This window comes from Daktulosphaira vitifoliae, unplaced genomic scaffold (assembly GCF_025091365.1).
Source record: "Daktulosphaira vitifoliae isolate Bord-2020 unplaced genomic scaffold, ASM2509136v1 Scaffold_2, whole genome shotgun sequence".
Lineage (NCBI taxonomy): Eukaryota > Metazoa > Arthropoda > Insecta > Hemiptera > Phylloxeridae > Daktulosphaira > Daktulosphaira vitifoliae.
Window position 1 is genome coordinate 20785986 of NW_026099573.1, and position 20264 is coordinate 20806249.

The 20264-nt window shown below is 28.7% G+C and overlaps 1 protein-coding gene across 5 annotated transcripts in view; it reads left to right on the plus strand.

The window, feature by feature from the left end:
* Window positions 1-20264, plus strand: part of LOC126899651 (neural-cadherin) — a 52563-nt gene continuing 32299 nt past the window's right edge. The window contains exons 1-3 of one of the 5 annotated variants that reach the window (XM_050674706.1): window positions 4-188; window positions 258-534; window positions 7303-8747. In XM_050674706.1, the coding sequence (XP_050530663.1) occupies window positions 7349-8747 (1399 nt within the window). In that variant the 5' untranslated portion in view covers window positions 4-188; window positions 258-534; window positions 7303-7348. Of the gene's footprint in view, window positions 535-7302; window positions 8748-20264 lie in introns of all 5 variants that reach the window. The other 4 variants (XM_050674704.1, XM_050674708.1, XM_050674707.1 and 1 more) reach the window with 4 other exon arrangements.

Here is a 20264-nt window from a genome sequence, read left to right on the forward strand (position 1 = left end):
ATTACCGGTGTTGTCGGAGGCGGGGGAAAGAGGACGCTATCGACGTTTTGCCGCCGTCGTTGTAGCCTGCCGCCTGCCAGTTTTGCGTGCCGTCTATCTGTGCGCGTACACATGATCCATCCGTTGTGTGGGTGTGGGCGCGTAGAATTTTTTTTAGAAATATTTACAAAAAAATTATATCTTATTCGGTAGTTGATTTTTTAAAATTTATTTTCTTCCAAATATTGACTACAAGAGTGTCGAAATATCATTTACAGGTTGTGTGTTGTGTCGGGATGTCGATTTGTAATAATATATACACTATTATTATCGATTCGGCGGGACCGGGAAACCTCTGAGCCTTTCTTGGAGTTACGTACAGTGCATTCCGGGTGCGGTGATCTTAGTAATAATAAAATAAAGTTTAGTGCTTTGTTAATTGTTGAGTGATGTACTGCAGTGACTAGACGATTCATTCTTAAGGATTGTAATTTACGGGTCGTTCCGTTATATACTATGTGAAGAAGATGATGCTGACAAATAAATTTTCTGTGGGTGAGTTATGATTCATGATTTTGTAAGATCTAAATGTAAGATTTTTCTTCTTGTATCGTGGTATTTTTCATTATTTTTACGTACAAATTTTATTTATACTAGTATAACTTAGTATAAACTACGTCAAAATATATTTCTTTGCCAATTTTATATACATTTTATCTTGATAATCGTTTCTATCGGCCAACACAACTTAGATTAATATTCTTACCATTACCTTTACGGGCTTCAGGCACGATGGAAAAATCAATAGATTTTTTAGAGATGTAAATATTTTCTGTTGTTTTAACGCGACTCAGGTTTATTATATTAGCGATATTATTTTTTATTAATCCATTCTATTTTATATTTGTCATAGTATTATCTATATCTTACCTATTTGATTTATATGGTTAACAAGATGTTTAGGAAGTGTACCAATGCACCGACTATTATTATTTTATTTTGATAACCACAAGTGCACGTTCCCTTAGTGTAAACCCTTTTGCAGGTAACATTAGCCCACTTTACAATGACGCGAGACAGACGTCCAAGCACTCTTTGTACGTTTAGCATGAACATTATTATTAAAATTATACAATATAATATTACAGACTGTATAGGAGGGTTGATGCGTTCCCCCAATTTTTTCAGGAGGGTCGGGTTTGCCTTTTACCCTCGGTGGACACGTATCAACAACATTCAATAGTTTAAAGTTCAACTGAAAAGTGTGTTAAAAAATGTTAGTGTATTTTGAAAAGCATTAAAACAATGAACTATGTAAAGTAAACATAAAATTAATTCGTTCGGTGGTCGATAGAATGCATAAATATAATATTTAGCCTACGACCACTGTACTATTTTTATTTAATTTCCAGATTAAATAAAAATATTATTTATTGTAAACATTCTACTAATTTATGTGTCGTGTAAATAAAAACAACTTCAGATAATGAACTACCCTCAAAATACTTTATTTTGCCTGTTTATTTTGTTCTTCATAACGTAACATTTCCTTAAAATTTCCCAGTAAAAAATTATCTATTTTTATTTTCAAATTTAATAATATTATTTGTATAAAAATGTTTTATGTGATTTTTGAAACATTTTTAAAAGATGCCGGCAATTTAAACAAACGTTATTATGTAACATTCAATGTGTGTTATCGAACCAATATCAACACAAACGTGCATATGGGGAAACATCTGGCTGCCAAAGACAGTAGCGATTGTAATATAGGGACGGTATTCGGGTGTTTATTTAGTACCTCATTGTAAACTGCGTTCCTCGAAGACTTCAGCGTACTATTTTATGGTATGCGGAAATTCTAACTGGAGTACACACTTTTCAGAGCTAATTCAGAAATAACTCGTACACTTGATTTACTATTTATGTTTTATTAGTATGCTTTAGTTTAGGTAAGTCTTCAATTTTTAAAATACATTTTTATGTTGTGACTTATTTTACTGTTGAAATGAAATTGATTATGAATTTTTGTTTTAACCAAAATTTCATGTTAGTCTAAAAATGTATGGATTATCAATTTTATCTCGCACTTTGGCTAAAAGGATTTCAATAGTTTATTACTTTTTTGATTAAAACTTAAATTTCATCGATTTTCGCATGTTCTATTGTATTTAGAATGATTTAATAACTATATTAAAGTGTTTGGAAATGATGTTACATCTCATTTAAAATTTAATTTACCTTTTTTAGAGGTAATTTGGATCTTCTTTATTTACTTCTTTTTACGTTTATACCTAAATTAGAAAACCATCACTATTACCTGGAAAAACTAGAAAATTGATCAGACAAATATTGTTTCAAAATTATTCGTACATCTTGACTACTTTGCATTCAACTTATTAATAACAGTCAAATAATATCGATGTCTAATACAAAAATTGTTATTATTCCAGTCATTTAAATGATTAAGTAAATGTAATTTACATTTATATAAGTTTTTAAGTTAAGTTCAAGTTTTAAACATTATTTTAAGTTATTTAAACAAGTAAATCTTTTTAAAATTTAGTCATAATTTTTCTCCGTTTCTGACATTATAAGAGATCGTAGTTAGATGATGACTTTTTTTAGGGGCAGAGATCAGGTATTTACTACAAACTAAAGATTTTTATACAAGTTTAAATTATCTTTTGTTGACAATTTTTACATAATAATCATTTTGATTTGTGGTCTGTTTGTATGATATACTTGCCGATTAATGTGTACACGCATTGCTGTGGGTGGTCTTTGCCCCCGGTTGCCACCATGAAGATTTTGATTGACCGTAGTCTCTATGTGGTGATAGTTTATGTAGGTTTATATTTAATAATATTATTATTTACCTCTACATGAAAAAAAAAACTTTGGTTACGGATTTAATTGAGTGTACACCAAATTAATTACTCATTGCAAGAACATAATATTATTCTAAGGGCGAAATATATTGTGATAATTTTCCAAAATATTGTACGAGAAGATTTGATGGCTATTACTTGGTTAAATATGGATGATGAGAGGAGAATGATTGTATATATATATATATATATAAGTCTTATGTCTATTCTACATATTTGTGGACGAGAGGTTAGTCACGCTGGCACGTTATACGTGGGTCAGGTGTGTTGGAAACTATATTATTGTAATCTTATAATTTTCACTAGATCTACAGACTATATAAATATAGGTACAAAAAATCATATTGTTTATAAATTAGCATTTTTGTTTTTCTATTACAAAGAATACATCGTTATTTACGAAAAGAAAGTAAGAATTGAAATCGTTTATTGTAAAAAAATTCGTGATAACCTTAATAAAAATTAATTTGAACAACTGAATATACGAATAGTTAATTTAACCTCACTTATAACTGACATTATCGTCCCTTTTTTAACCTCAAATAGTAACTTATTTATTATATTGGTATATATATATATATATATTAATAATATAATATAATATTTATATGTAGATATTATTATAATTTTTAGAATATAATATGTAGTGTTGTATTAATGAAAGTACGAATAAAAACTTCAATTATGAATTTTATTGTATTTTTCAGTTTGCAATGTAAGAGATGTTAGCAAAATTAGTTTTTTTTTTAATAATTCAAACAAAAAAATATATTTGTAATCGCTCTTTTAGGAAAACAAAGTGGTGTCATATTGGTGATATAATTTACTTAAAGAATCCAAGTTGATTAGAAATGTTTATTATTAGATAGTATTTAGCTGTAGTTACGACAGAGTAGGGTAGAAATTTAATTTATTTTCCCCCTGAAAGACATTCTTACTGAGTTTTGGTAGCCATTGGATTATGAGCAGGAAACGCATTCAAATAATCGATATAATAAAAGTACCAAACGTATAACATAAATGAGCTATACAGACGTACGTGACGAGGGAATTTATAAGGAGATAAAAATGTCAAGACATGCTTTACAAAATGTATAACGCCAATTAGTTTAGATATTTCTAACGTGGACATTTCGTTTATTTTAAACCTTTTATATAATAGTAATATAACATTTTTGCCAGCCGCAGTGGTTATACAGAAAGAAATTATTAAATTTAATTATTGAAATATTAACTATCGTTTTTTTAAATATCATGAATATTTTGAATAATCTAAATGAATCATTAAATGTACTACTGAGTAATAGTTATTGCAAAAAAAAATATTCTTTGGAAATCTAACTTTTCTATTAGCCACAATGGAATTTAAAAAGATAAATTTTACTTTAGTTTAAGATTCATCAACTAAATATTTACGAATGTTTACTTATAATAGTGCGATGACTATTCAAAAAGTCTGTATAGTTTTCTATATAACTTCTTTTGGTGTTTTTAACTGCATGTATGTAAAAAAAATTCAAGTAGTTACACTATTTACGTTTTGGATGTGGGATTCCCTATGATGACGCAGTTCTAAGGGTGATTTATCGGAGGGATAGGAAAATTAAAGAAATCAATATCAACTGTATAGGATAGCATGTATTATATTTATTTGGTAATAAGACTTGGAAAACGTGCGAGGGACGTTAACAAGAATGTGAATGGGGTGAGATGACCAACACTATCGGCAAAGAGCTAGTTTTTGGGGTTCAGACCACTTCTAGACTTACTTTTCTTTTACGAGTTATTTCTAAATGTAAACGTAATCGAAAAACCACGTAATGAGTAAAACAACCCTACATGTGTGGCAAATTTGGTTTAGGGTTGCTGCTTGTTCACATAAACTTGAATGTATTTTTTCAACAGATTGATACCTATAACGAAAAACATTTTCATTGATATTAAACGAAACTAAATAAATAGATAAATAATATTGTAATCCATTAAAAAAATTATGTTTTATTTGCTTTAGTTTTTCTGACAAAGTAGTAAATTTTACTCAGTAAATTTTAAATATAATATGTTTATACAATTGAATCTTTATTTATATGGTAGATAGTTACGATGTTTTACAGACGTTAAATGCTTAAATTAATTCTTCAATTTAAAAACTAATCAATATTGATCATAGATAATTGAGAGTACCCCTTAATATCAAAGTCTTAACCTATACTTCAAAAAGTTTTTGACATTATCCCTTATACTTAGAATTATTTCCATTACAGTTTGAGTGTAAAAAACCATTTTTCATAATTTATTTTTGTAATTTACTTTTGCCTACTTCTATTGATATTTTATAATTCGACAAACTCCGGAGCATCTTCATATGCAATAAATTACGTAGTATTAGTAATCTCTTTTATTAAATGAAATGAAAACCTAAAATGTAAACACATCTTATATACCACAGAAAAATACCCCGAAATTATTAAAACGTTACTTCATATAGTTCTGTTATACACCCACACGTAGTATAAACCCGAGGATGTCTCTGTAGGGGGCTCAAAAAATCATATAGTATTATAATTCAGTCTAGTTGTTTCAGGTAGGTAAACAACCACATAAAGTCCTTCTCCATGATACATTGTTGTTACAGTACAACTATCATAAACGGATTATACATAATAAGTCTTGTGGATTAAAAAAAATGAGGATGCTGAAATGAAGATAAATTATTACATTAATATTATAAAACATTAAATGAGAAAGAAAGACGTTTAACATCTCTTTTTAAAATTTCATTATTAAGTTATAAATGTTGAAAAAACTTTAAAGGAAAATTCTTTGAAGTAATATATATTAAGTTCAATTTTATATTTAATTAGTCTATTTTTAAAAAATGTATACAGTTATTGAGTTATCATTAACATAGTATATAGTTATTGAGAAATTGGTATGACATGGGTTTTTATAATTTCATGCAAAAATTGAAGAATTTAGTATTAGATTTCACTATATCTTGTTAAAGCCTTTTCTAATAATTATCTTCATGAACCTTAATATGGTTGTGGGTTTTAGGCACTGATTTGTTTCTAGCCAGAGATTAGTTCGAGCCGGATTAGCTCGGCCAAAAGACTTGTCCATCCGATATCTGATATCTTTAGATTAAATTGATTTATCTCCAAAGTTATTTTTTAAATTATAGTTCAAAACAAATAATATACAACTGGAGTGTCTAGTCAATTGCTTAATATTTTTAATAAACAAAAATAACTTATCCAAAAAAACATATTTTTCAAAATAATTTTTATTACTGATTAAACAATGAATAAAATATAACTTACTATTGTGATAATGAATTTCATTTATAAAAATATAATTTTTTGGTAAATGAAAATTGACATCTTTAAACATCAGTTTCTAGTAATATAGTATATATTTTTTAAATAAATCATACAATAAATATAAAACTATAAAATACTTAAAAAAAAAACAAATGATTGATTAATTTCTTTGAAAATAGAATTTAACGAATAAAACTTAAAAAAGTATAACCTTTTATTTATAATTATGGTACTTTTTAAATGAATAGTTTTCATTTTATGTATTAGGACTGGCCTAAGCATAAAAATTTACATATATATTCTAGTTGGGTCAATTCAGGCTTCGAAAATAAATTCGGATCTGATCAAGCCATGTTTTTAAGGTCCCAACTAATCTCTAGTTTTTGGCTCTGGCCAAAATTAAATAATAGTAATCAAATTCACAATAAAGCATTTATTAAAAATTAAAAAGTCATAGCTAAGTCATTTTAACCAAATAAATTGTTTTTTGAGCTTATAAAATATACCTTACGCTTATATAATATAATTAGTAATAACAATTATTATTTATAAGTATTTATTGGTTGAATTCTTAATAAAGTTCATAATATCGTGTGATAATGTGTTTTATTATTTAGTTTATATTTATAATTTAATATAAACTGAATCAATGTCAGAATATTTAATTAAAATAGCACATCAAAATTGCGATAGGGTAGATTTTCGTCTTTATCTTCGCAATGTTGGCTGTCAATAAAAATTCCAAATTTTTTTGTTTAAAAACATTTGTCATTCGTGATATTTAATTTTTTGAACTGTAGGGATGAAGAAAATTGCAGAGCAATATGCTAGGCAACTTAGGCCTTTTGAATTTTATTAACATTTCTAATTAATATAATAATTATAAAAGTTTAATTCAAACGTAATCTTATTTAGCCTTGTAAGCAAAATTATTAATTGTTTCTGAACATTTTGTGTTTTAAATGTTTTAAATAACATCAAATAAACTTTTCCATTTAGTCAATTTTTATTCTATATTTTAATTTGTATTAAACTATTATATTCTCTATATAATAATTTAATTTGATAAATCTAATTGTTTTATTAATATTATTCTTTATTTGTTGCAGTTTGGTTGGTTGCTTAGATTTTAAAGGAGCAGACATAAAGAAAATAATGGCAACGTGGAGTATCGCCATTCTGGCGACAGCTTTAGTATTGGCTTGCCAAATGTCACGAGCTGATTGCGAAAGTGGCACGTTATCACCTCATATGCATCATAATATTGCGATACTTCCTAGTGATATCTATCCTGGGTTTGGTATCAAACAATTTTCTAGTGATAATAAGTACGCGTACTTTCGATTATTGGAAACTGGATTTTCTCAATTTTTCTCTGTGCTCAAGGACGGTCTGCTTATGACTACTACAGATTTGGGATTGCTAGTTAAGAAACCTGTTGATTTGGTTATATTGGAAGAATCGCCAAATGCTACTATCAATCATAACATGCGAGTTTTTGTATTAGAGAAACGAGAAATGCTTCGGTTTTCAGATGATGCTTATCCAGATGGAAAGGTCATGGAGAACAAACCTGCTGGAACTCGTGTTAAGGGAATACCAGTTCTGCACGCATTCGGTGAAGGGGTAGCAGGTCTTCCGATACGGTACGCCATAGTAGATGGAAACGACGATGGCGCTTTTACATTGAAGACGGCCGAAAATATTGCTGGAAATATTACTAACAAGTCTTACTATAAAGGTGTCCACCTAGTGACTAAAAAGCCGCTTGATCGTGAACAGAAATCATTTTATGATTTAATAGTGCAGGCGGCCGACGGTAGTGGTATCGATAAGGCATATACTAAAATACATGTTGAAGTTCTGGATGAGAATGATAACTCTCCTGTTTTTGCTCAAACCCTTTATCGATTTACTATTGATGCGTTTAGTTTAGGCTTTGATAATGGATCAATGGCAGGTATTGGACCAGGAAGGTATACAAATGTCGGACGAATTTTTGCTACAGACGCTGATGGCGATCATATTGCATATAAGTTGATGTCACCAAGCGCAGCTGTTGTGGTGGTGCCGCAGACGGGCGAGTTGCTTGTATCTGAAGACGTGCTCAGGGCTCGCGAATACTTCGAGTGTCAATTTTTAGTATCAGCTCACGACTTAAGATCACCTTCAAGAAGTTCTTTCGAGCCTACTCGCGTCTGGATTCAATACGATTATGTTGTACTTGATGATGATCTGTTAGTGCAAGATTTGACCTCTTATGATGATCCTGCTGGTACCGAACATCGTATCTACAAACGACGTGTAACTAGAGCTGTAAGACCCACAAAAAGAATTGAATTCACTGAAACCGACGGGGAACAAGAAGGTCATAGTGTATTTCCGTTAGAAAAAGAGACTGAAAAAGAAACGTTCAAAATCCGAGACGAAAATCCTTGGGTCACGGTTGAACCGTACGGCGCTGTACGTGTCAAGAAGAAGTGGGACTATGAAGAACTAGGACCTGAAAAGACAATTGACTTTTGGGTTACAATAACTAACGCTGATGTTGGAGGTATGTTATCATTTTTCGTTGAAGTTTCTTTTGCTTGTTATTTTGTTTTTAACGAAGTATTTTCAAGAAAATATTAGTGTAATATACCTAAAATACAAAATTATATTAATATCGGTAATAATACATATATACTAATGATGAGCATTTTCGAATATTTTAAACTATTCGAATTGTTTTTATACAACCGAATAGTGTGTTTTTAGCATAAACTATTAAAGAGTTTTTAAAACTATTCAAATAAACTATCGAATAGTATTAAAAAATATTCGAATGGGCTAGCGAATGGTTTCAAAAAATATTTGATTAGTTCTATCTAAAATTTTTATTAAGTACATTTAATTATAATAAGAAGATAATTAACGAATACTTAAAATAAAATATTATCTAATTCATAATAGTAAAAAGTACCATTTTACTATTATTTGAGAATTTATAACATTTTAAAAAATGAACTGGGATGAGTCGCAGGTATATATTAGGGTGGCACTTATTTTATTAACTTTGATTGATCGATCTCCATACCCACCAATTTTGTTTTTTATTATATGAAAGTTATTTATGTAAATTTTGGTTTTGATAACTTACCCCTTTCAAGTCCGAATCGGGGTTGAAATTTCGCTCAAAAAGGTAATTTTTCAGTTTTTGATTATTATTTTTAAAACTAACACACTTAGCATAACATAATGTATAGAATATAAATTATTATAAAATTTTATTCTAAAATGGTATTTACAAAAATTTTCTGAAATTATTTTTACTTGCTCAAAAAAATAAAATAAAAAATAATTTGCTAAAATTCCTTTTTTTAATATAAATCATTCTTAATTTTCGAAATAATTATTTTATAAGAAAATGTTTCGTATAAAAAAATATGTAAAATTAAATTTTCTAAAATATTGGTCTTATGTAAAATTATAGTCAGATATATAGTTTTGCTGTTTTAATAACACTAACATTCTAAATAGGATTGTTTAAAACTGTTTATTCAGGGTACTATGGTTATAAATAGAAAACAATTAATAATAAAATAAATTAATGATGGGCATTTTCAAATATTTTAATATTTTAACTATTCAAATTGTGTTTATACCACCGAATATTTTATTTTTAGCATAAAATATCAAATATTTTTTTAACTATTCGAATAGTTTTTGAATGCCTATCGAATAGTTCGATAGTTACTATTCGATATTTCCCATCACCAATAAATACTTCTCTTTTAGATTCGTTGAAAAAATATTATTTACATTAAAATTGTTGATTTTATTTAAATTTAGAAATAAAAATTATAAAGAATATTATTCATAATATTTTTTGAGGATACATTTCATAGTAATTTTTTATACAGAATTTTTATAAGAAATTGAAATCATGTTAGTCGAATTGTTATTACTATATTATAAATTCCATTTCAATCGATGAAACGCAATTTAATAAAGACTACGATTAATCAAATTTGTATTGTGTCAATATGCTCATTAATCATTTAAATCTCGTAAATGACTGACTTTATTTATTTAATGATCAATTGTTAAATAATTTTATTTTAAGACAATTTAAATTACATTTTATTAGAATCGTGATAAAAAAAAATATTTTTTTAAAACTTTTATTATTTTCATTTTAAATCAATTTGTCTTACTATAACTATTTTTAACTCTCTATGACAAAAAATTTAATAAAAAAAAAACTAAAAAGTAGACTTAAAACGCTGTTGGAGATAAGTACTATTTTCCGCACAGTGATTCTCAAAAATAGTTGTAACGTTCAAAGTAATACTTAGAAAATAAAAAATCGAACTAAATTACAACAATAATAATTAAAAAATTCAATGGGTATTAGCAATCGTGAGAATCTGACCAACGTTGAAATCTATTCGTTTGTCGTTTCCCTTTGCATTTCAGGAACAATGTGATTGTAATTAAGTTTATTGGTTCATCATTAACGTTAGAAATGACCGATAACATTAAATTATTGAATCGCCCCGTAATTATTCAATGAAATGGTTTTCTTAACATATGTTTTTAGAGAAAGTTTTAGAGCATTTTGAGTTATAAGCCTATCTAATTTGTTACATCTTTGCTATTTAAAATATAAACTTACATAACATTAACGTAGGTAAAATTCAATAAAGGAAAATACTTTCTAAGAATTTTCTAGCTTTACTCGGTCTAAATAAGACGAATTTCTTGAGTGAAGTACCGAACAAAATATATTTGCCATTTCATCTGTAAATAACCAAAGCATATCATTTTGTAGATTAAATTTTAATATAAAAAATATTAATAACGATGTATGAATATTGTACTTTAGAGGTAAAAGTTTTGTGAAAAAATCAACTTGATGATGATACATAAAATATTAATTAAAGATGAAAAATATCCAATACATTTCGTACAAAACTTGCCACACAATAATATTATTGGTAATAGAATACAGTCGTTCTATATCACGTGTTTTCCGGTGAAGCTTATACCAACAATCGGTTCCTATTACATTATATGTTATTATTGTAAATCCCATCGGCACCGGACTTGTCCACGCTACTATGACTAATCAGGGCAGTCTCCGGTCGACCGAATCGCCCAGGCGATGTTTTTTCCCGTAACAGCTGACTTTAACTACATAAAGGTGGACGAACCTGCATGCTCGTTAAATGATTTTTTGTTTCCCGTACGGTCATCGTACCTGATGCTGCTACTGTTTTTGGATTATTTTCTACGAATCCCATTTATTAGGCTGGATAGAGTGTTTTAATTCGTGTATTTTTGTCGTAGCGGATTTGTGAGAAGTGACTGTTGTGGTTATAAAAAATTGTGTACAACAATTGGATAGAAGTATTCACGTCTATATATAAATAATAAGAATAAAAAAACAGACTGTTCTATGGCGCCGAATGTGTATTTAATTTGTAAAACCGCAACTGGCTTGTAGTAATTTGATTGTCAACTTAATAGATTAGTAATTGTATACACTTTAGATAGTGGCTCAATAAAATAAATAAAAAGCTCATAATAATTTCGATATTCTTTTGTTCAGTCTAATTCTTCATAAATCATTGTTAAATTATATTTATTGACTATTTCACGCTTTTTTCTCGATGAAATATTATGACCAACGGTTTTTACATGTACAAAGTTTAATTTTTTTACGAACTAATTTATTTTTTGTACATCTTGTTTATAACAAGAACGACATAACTAAAAAAACAATTCTATTTTTAATTCACTGAACGTCGTGTTAATGAATACAACATTTTTGTTACATGTTTTTTTATAAAATCATGTTTTTTGAGTTGATTGATGATGATCGTGACCAAACAACCGATATTTACGATTAGAAAACTTGCTGTGTTTACTTAAGAATTGTGCTATCCAATGTGCTTAAGTAGTATCTTAAATTTTTTTTTATCTTGCATTACACGTGCCATCTATCTTCTGTCATTTGTATGAGTAACTGCATATATGTATCTTTATATTGCTATAAAAGAAACGCAATCATACTAAAGTAATAATATGTGTACCGTGAATTCTCAAGTAAGCGGTTACCATCGCCACGTCCGGCTTCCGGTAAAATATTAAGTTCATCTCGTTATCATGGTTCCAATGTTACTTTGTGAATTAAGTGAAGGTCATTTTGTAATTACAGTGAATCACTTAAGCGAATTGCTTAGATCAATGATCTTGGCAAGTTATAAAAGAATTGTACGACATGTGCGCACCAAAAAGAGTTATAATTTAATGACTGTTATAATTACTGGTGATAATGTAAAGCGATTACCGTGAAAATAATTAAACGTCAATGAGCAACAATTGATGTTTCTTTTGATGGTTTCTAATGATCGTCATTCTTCTTTGGTATATCTAAATAATACCGAAAGAGCATAATAAGTATAGACTAAATAGCTCAAAGCGACAGCGGCTATAGAAAAATAATAATTAATAACTACCTAACCTGAAAAATATCACTCAATTATATTGTAGGGTAATTGACATTCGTTGTGCTATTATTTTAATGTTGTAACTAAATTCGATGAGAAGTAAATATCTGAAATCAAATAGTAATCGAACGACTATATACAGTTGATAGGGTTGTATCTTACAATGACTATCACACTAATTACGCGTATACTACATAAAAATTAAACTAAGATACTTAAATTATTCAACAAAATATTTTAGGTGCTAAAAAATACTTCGGAATTTTCACTCGAAATTTAACTTTTGAGGTCTTTTTGACGTAACTTATATAAAATAAAATTCATCAAGTCATATTATAACCTTCAAAGAGTCAACAGTCACTGTAGTTTGGTAGATACCATCAATAGCAATTGCAACGTACTATTATGTTAAGTGTTTGTCTAATTATTCTTCGTTGGTCTTTTAATGTCCTCGTAGTCAGAACTGTTATGTACATTCACTTAACTATCTCTATCTGGGTCGAAGAACAATATTCCAAAACTAATGTGTTGTGTGCATTTGATTAATAGTTGGCAAAGATAATAATTTTCCACCTACTATCTAAGACGTTATGCAACATTTAAACATTACGAGTAATTGTTATTTGGAAATTCAATAAAGTGCTTTATACTAGAATTTTATTTAAAACTCATCTATATAGTGTTAAGGCGGAGAGTGAAACAAATTAAACAGATTCTTAAGATACAATATTTCAATAGGCTCTATGATCTACCTTTATTACATGTAAAAATGTAGTACAAATTTTGGTGGTTAGCTTAATTTGTAGCTAACGCTTGTCACAAGTAATACGTCCAAAAATCAATAAATTTAAAATAATTATATGTAAGAGATCTTGTACATTTTTGTTCATATCGGCATAGTTATTAACAAATAATTTTCATAAAATAACGTTGATTAATTTTGAATGTGCTTTAAAAAATTAACTTTAGTAATATAATACAATTTGACCCCTTGTTGCTAAAATTATTAATTACTCAAAAAATATTTTATTCGAAAGGCCACAAAAAATACTAATATACCGCGTATACATATTTCGGGAACGATGTTACCGTAATCAGCTCTAAACACATACTAGTATTTGTGTCAAATATTGTTGAATATTTTTTTAGTGTAAATTAATATTTTAAATATATTTTTAACTCTAGATTAAATTTAATAGCTAATGGAATCAAACTATGGTTTAATACATACATGCAGATTATTTATTTGAAATTAAACAACAAAATATTACATTTTTTAAGCTGTACTTTTTTTAAGTATATTTGGCACGAGTCCAAAATCAAACTCGTTTGAATCATTGATTTGAACTTTTTCTTCCTCAGAATATTTTCTCATTTCGTGTATTGAATGTGAACATTTTCACCCTCGGTAAGTTTTTACCACGAATATTTGTTTAGCAAAAATGATTCACTCTCCCCAGTATAGTCTAGGCAGACTTACGGATATTTCTATTTGGGAAAGAGAGGTATCACGGTGCGCTGTGTAGGGAAAAATACAGGGTATTTGAACATATAGTATAGAGTTGTAGGAACGGGGGGAGAGAAGACTTCTAGCAATCTCTTCGTCGACCTTAGGGTGAAACGTACAGTATGTGGGTGGGTTATTATTTCGCTATACTGAAGGGTATCAATGTAATAAAACGCTTTTCTTCTTTTCTTTATGAAAAAGTAAAATAAATAATGTGCTCGAATTTTTTTATAATTGGACAAAGTTTACAGAACCTTCGTGACCTTTTAAATTACAGGCGAGCGAACATTTTATGTTTTAAGAAGTCAACAAAAATCATCGAGCTGTAAAAACTTTGCTAACAACATTTCCAAGGACGACTTTACTCTATTTTAAGATTTTTCAACTTGCTATCATTTTTTATAATCATTATCAATTATTTTTAAATTTAACTAATATGCAATAACAAAACTATATTATAGTTTTTTATCTATGCTATTTTATCCGTTTTATAGAATGGTATCAATTTTTTTCTAAAATATGTAATCATAAATAAAAATATATTTATTAATCTCATTCTGACAAATGTTTACTTATAATATAATATTGTAAGTAAAAAATAGTATTATATAGGTATACAAACTAATGAAATAAATTCAATATGAACTGTGTGCTATTTAAAAAATATTCCTCTATATTTGTAGTTGAATCGTCGCTCCAGAGTCTGAACACTATAATTACTATCTCTCTCCAGAAAATGTTGAACTTTATTTTTTTACAGTGTATACCTGTCTATCGTATATTCTGTGGCAGTTGGTCATACACAGCAGATATGTGACCACCACGGGCGCAATGCTACATACAATATGTACCCAGCGATAACCATCGCGAGGAATAATTGACGTGGGAAAACGTCATTATTACTACCATTACTATAGTCCATTCTATACGTCTGGTCATTTTTTTTATCATCATTAATATTATGATCTAAAGAATAGACTTAAAACCCACACCGTTGTCATTTCTTAGTAATGTATAGACACAGATGAATATAATTTTGAAAAATTCAATTTGTTCTAGCGAGTAATAGGAAATTGCATTCATTTTTTATACTTTAAATAATTAATAAATTTATACAAATATATTTAATTGTAATGATGAAAACTTGATTAATATTACTATCTAGTGGATTTGTCGACTAAAAAACATGAAAATACTCTCATGTTCAAAAATTACTACTTATGCGTTCGTGAAATAAAAAAAAAACTGGCGTTTTTTATTATAGAAATAAGTTTATCTTGATTTATTTCATTTTTGGATATAATGGATTGTTCCTAAGAACAAAAATCGTAATCTTTTCTTTTATGCGTACTAAAATAATTCGACCACAGGAAGTACATTATGATGGGTAGATTTTAATCCAATTCAAGTTTTCATCGTTGTTATTTATTTTCTATAGTTGAAAATCGCTACCGCCGGCAGTCATTATAATAACACACATAATATAATAGACTCGAGTCCTCGTGCAACACATAATGATTTGTATTCCCTAAATGCAGACAGATGGCATAGAAAGAGTCCATTGGAATATCAAACACATTTAACACTCCACATTGAGCGTATATAAATCAGTTCCCCAATATGCCGAATTTAAGGTCCAAAAATGTATAGATTCTTTATACTCGAACAAAATCTTTAAACTAGTATTGATAATATAATGAATTTATAGGTAAAATAATAAACTGTCCTTTTATCCCTTTGTGGTCTAATGGCCTTGTACATTTCCTATCTTATTGCGATTTTACAAATGCGAGTACAATAAATAAGGTGTGTCGTATTAACGTGTTCCTTTCTTTTTGTTTGACACCTCAAAGTTACTTTTTGCATGACACATCTCTAATGCAACTACAATAAATGAGTTACAACAAAGCCAACGACAATTATTAAACATTGCGCTTCTGTGAACTGTAATGCGTAATCATTTTATTTTAATTGTTGTATTTGTTGGAATTAGATTCAACACGGTCATTAAACGGAAATGGTTATTTTGCGGGGTGTGTCTTATGTGAATAGCATTCGTGTTTAGCAAACTATGACTGGCGTTAGGTTATTTTTATTGTGTTACATTATGTTCGTCCTGTTTCCGCATGAATTTCGCCATATTTTTCCATACGCTCGCACTCCCCTATAGTGCAGGCGCGTGCTACTCACCTCGTACGACTTCCGGTGGTCTATCTATCGCACTCTTTCATGGGCTCAATCTTTGTTTTCTTTACGTTCACGTGAATTCCCTACTGAATACGTCTACGTTGCGCGACAGTACGGCACAAAAATACTTTCATTTCTATAAAGGGTCTGTTCCCAATATCGCTCTCATCCACCCTCGTACAGTACTTTTTTCATCTTTTAATTTTTGCTCGTCTCCGTGGAAGGTACATGCGTAAAATGGGGTGGTGGCTAATAGTAGGGCCGACAGATGACCTACCATTCATGGTAACCACCGCCAGACCATATTTATATATACGTTAGAAAACTTTTAAAGAAGTGGATAGTGTTTTTACACCGGTGCGAGCATTCGAATCAATACGCCGGTACAGGGGGCGCATGATCGAGACCGCCGCCGTGCCGGCGTCCCTTTCGCACACCTTCTCCGGTTTTTCCCAGCTCTTATTTCGCTTGCAAAGTTCCATGTACGTTTACTATTTACGTCACTGCATCGTAATACTACTTCCTCCTTACAATTCCTGTGCGTGTGTCATGTGCTTGTTTCTCTTTTTATGCACATTTTATTTGTACTCAGTTTTGGCTGGCTGGAAAATACTAATCATTATTTGAGACGAATTTAAATGCTTTTAGTTCACAACATTTTTTTGGAGCGTAATTCTTAATTTGGCTCGAGTAATTAGAATACACCGAATGTTGCCGTTTATTCATTAATTCATATATTAATGTCATATTATGACACTTGTTTCGTGGAATTTCTAAAAACTTGCATTGTTTATGTTTCATTTAAGTGTATTCCTAATTATAAAAAAAAAAAAAATTTGTGTAAATTCTTTCATATAACTATTATCACTTAACGATAAACCAATGGCGTGGCCAAGGAAGGGCTAAAGTGACTAAAACCCCCGTTGGACAATTATTACAATTAACAATATATGACTTGGGCATTAGTAGGAAGAGTATTTAACAAGCCAAAAAAAAAAAGAAGATTTTTAGTCCCCCAAAGAAAATCTCGGCTTCGCATTTGCTATAAACCAAAATTGGAATGTCTAAATTCTACTTACTTTTATTTACAATAACAAAAAATATATTAAGATGTTCTTTAAGAAAATTTGGATTTCAATGATAGTTTTTTTTTTATATATATAAATTTGTCACACTAAACAATATTATATTATTGTTACTCAGAGATAATTTTGGATAGAAATTATGTTGAATACAAAAATATTTTTATATAATTACAATAATTTTATTATTATATCTTAGTGGTATTAAGCACCTTTTCCATCCTATTGGATTATTGAGTTTTTTTTAATATATGAATCACATAATTCATAAATCACTTATTTTGGACTGCATTAACTTAATCTAGCGCATATAAACGCACCTGATGAGTGACTATATTTTTCATGAAATAATAACATTCTTTACTGTCGTTGGCATAATTGAATAATTTAGAATAATCCAATGTACTTATTAAATAAATAATGTTTAAAAAGTATTCATGATTGACTGTTATCCTTATCATGTTATGGGGTGGTCATTAACGATAAAATAATATTGCTTTGGCTGAGAATTAATTGACAAATTGAGAATGATATGAATGTAAGGTGCCTATATGGCTACGTCTATACGCAGTGTATGGATCCGCGGCGTGTTCATAGTTATGTAGAAGGCTTTGTGCACCTACAGGCTGTCAGGTGATCCATGGGAAAATCGTAAGGTTTGCCTTGGGGCACTGGACAACCACGTCCTAGAAATCCTCTCTCTTTATTTCTTGTACTCAAACAAACACACGAGTTATGGTCTCTCGTTAAAACGTACAGGTTGCTCGTTGTATAAACATTATAACACTTACATAAATATTCATACTTCTTAATAATTCTATTCGTAAAAGTGTTATAAAAATTATTACTTTAAATACTCACTTCGGTATCAACGTTTTATATAAAGTATACTACACACACGACGGTTTTTTTTATTTGCCTCATAAGAAAGAAGGGCGTACACTAAATTACCCTTTTTCGGAAGTTAGCCAAAACTAAGTAAAATATTCAGTTTTCAAAAAAAAAAAAATATTTCTAAAAAATTTTTTACCAAAAAAAGCTTTTGGTGTTTTAAGATATTCGCCCATTTTAATAGAGCACCGTTAAAGTATAGAGTTACCACATTGATTTATACTTAAAAAATAATTGTTTGAATAATAAATTCCAGAATAGCGTTAGGGTCTGACGAAACTCATTATTAGTGCGTTTTTAATGTTTGCCGATATTATTTGGGATTTGAAAAAATATTGCAAAAAAAAAAGTATAAAGTAATGTAAAATGAGCCTACAGAACATACACTTGTATGACTATAACACACTTAGTAAAACTGGTATGAATTAGAATTATGAAATTTCTTTTTTCTTTATGTCTATGGTTTGGAGTTTTATGGCTGAATTGCAGTAGAATTGGTGTCGGATATCAAAAAGTCTGCAGAGTGCAAACGTTATTGTTCAAGGCTATTGCATTTCTTTACATGCTCTTCCCTTATGTATTCTTCTAAAACCTCTTCAAATATTGTACACACATATATCTATTTACAATATTAAGTTGAACGAAAATTGGAAAACCAATATTTTATGTGTAATAATTGTTGATCAATATATTATAGTGACAAGTTAAAAAAACGATTAGTATTGTATTGCATTTCATACAATTTGTGATTGAAAAAATGAAGTAGTCATTGTACGTACCCAAATAATTTTATAGATACAAAGTGGACTTGTATCATATTCTTTTCATTAAATATTTTTTCTTTATTATATTAATTTAGAAAATTCATAGTATTTTACTTAAAATGTTATGTTAAAACAAAAAAACAAAAATGTGACGTATAAATTATTTTATAGTGTTGATTATTTGCGTACCCAAAAGATACACAATAGCTACCCTTTAGTTATTGATTTCGTTTAAACTTACTATTTGAGTTTAAAAAAAAATTTTTTAGTAAACGATTATTTCGATTTTTGTCCCCATTAAAAAAATCTTGAATATGCTGCTGGTATTTACTTTATTATTATTCAGTCTAATTATTAACTCATTCGAAATTTAATTTAATGATGCAGGTTGTTAAAGAAAGGCCTGTATCATTAAATAAATTCTAGTTATGCAATACAATATTGTCTTAAAATACAAGCCTTGAAAATTTTACTTTACGTCAGATGAGGATACCTTTTCCTGTTAAATTTATAAATGTATTAAAAAATATTATATGTAAGGATATATTATCGTTAAGGAAATATCGTAATGCATTTAAGGCTTATGTGTAATCCCAAACCTTCCGATATTTTATTGATGTATTCCGATGCACATGTGTGTAATGTGGTGATGATGTATGACGTGATTAAGTGACATTATACTGGTAAACCTTTGTGGATATTGTTATTGTTGGTATATCCTACATACAGAAAATTCCGTCTGCTCCCTATTTTATTAATGTCTTTTCTAAAAATAAAACTTCACATAACTCTTTCGTCAGAATGTGAATATTTCGAAATCGTATAGCATAAAAGTCGTTTTTTATTTCATTTAAATCATGATTTAAATGAAATAAAAAACGACTTTTAATACAACGTGTATCTGTAATAGTTATTGAAAAGAGTGCATAATTTCGATTACCTAGTTTGTATGAATAATAGAATTGCATTTAAACTATCAATGTATTTAACTTAAAATTTGTTAATTTATTGTAGGGCTTAATATTATTAAGGGATTTTTGACTTTAGTTGCAACAATTATGAATGTGTTAAAGCTTTCATGGAATGTTGTATTATTTGAAATGTTTATAAATGTATCCATGTCTTCAGTTTTGGGCTGACGTTTCG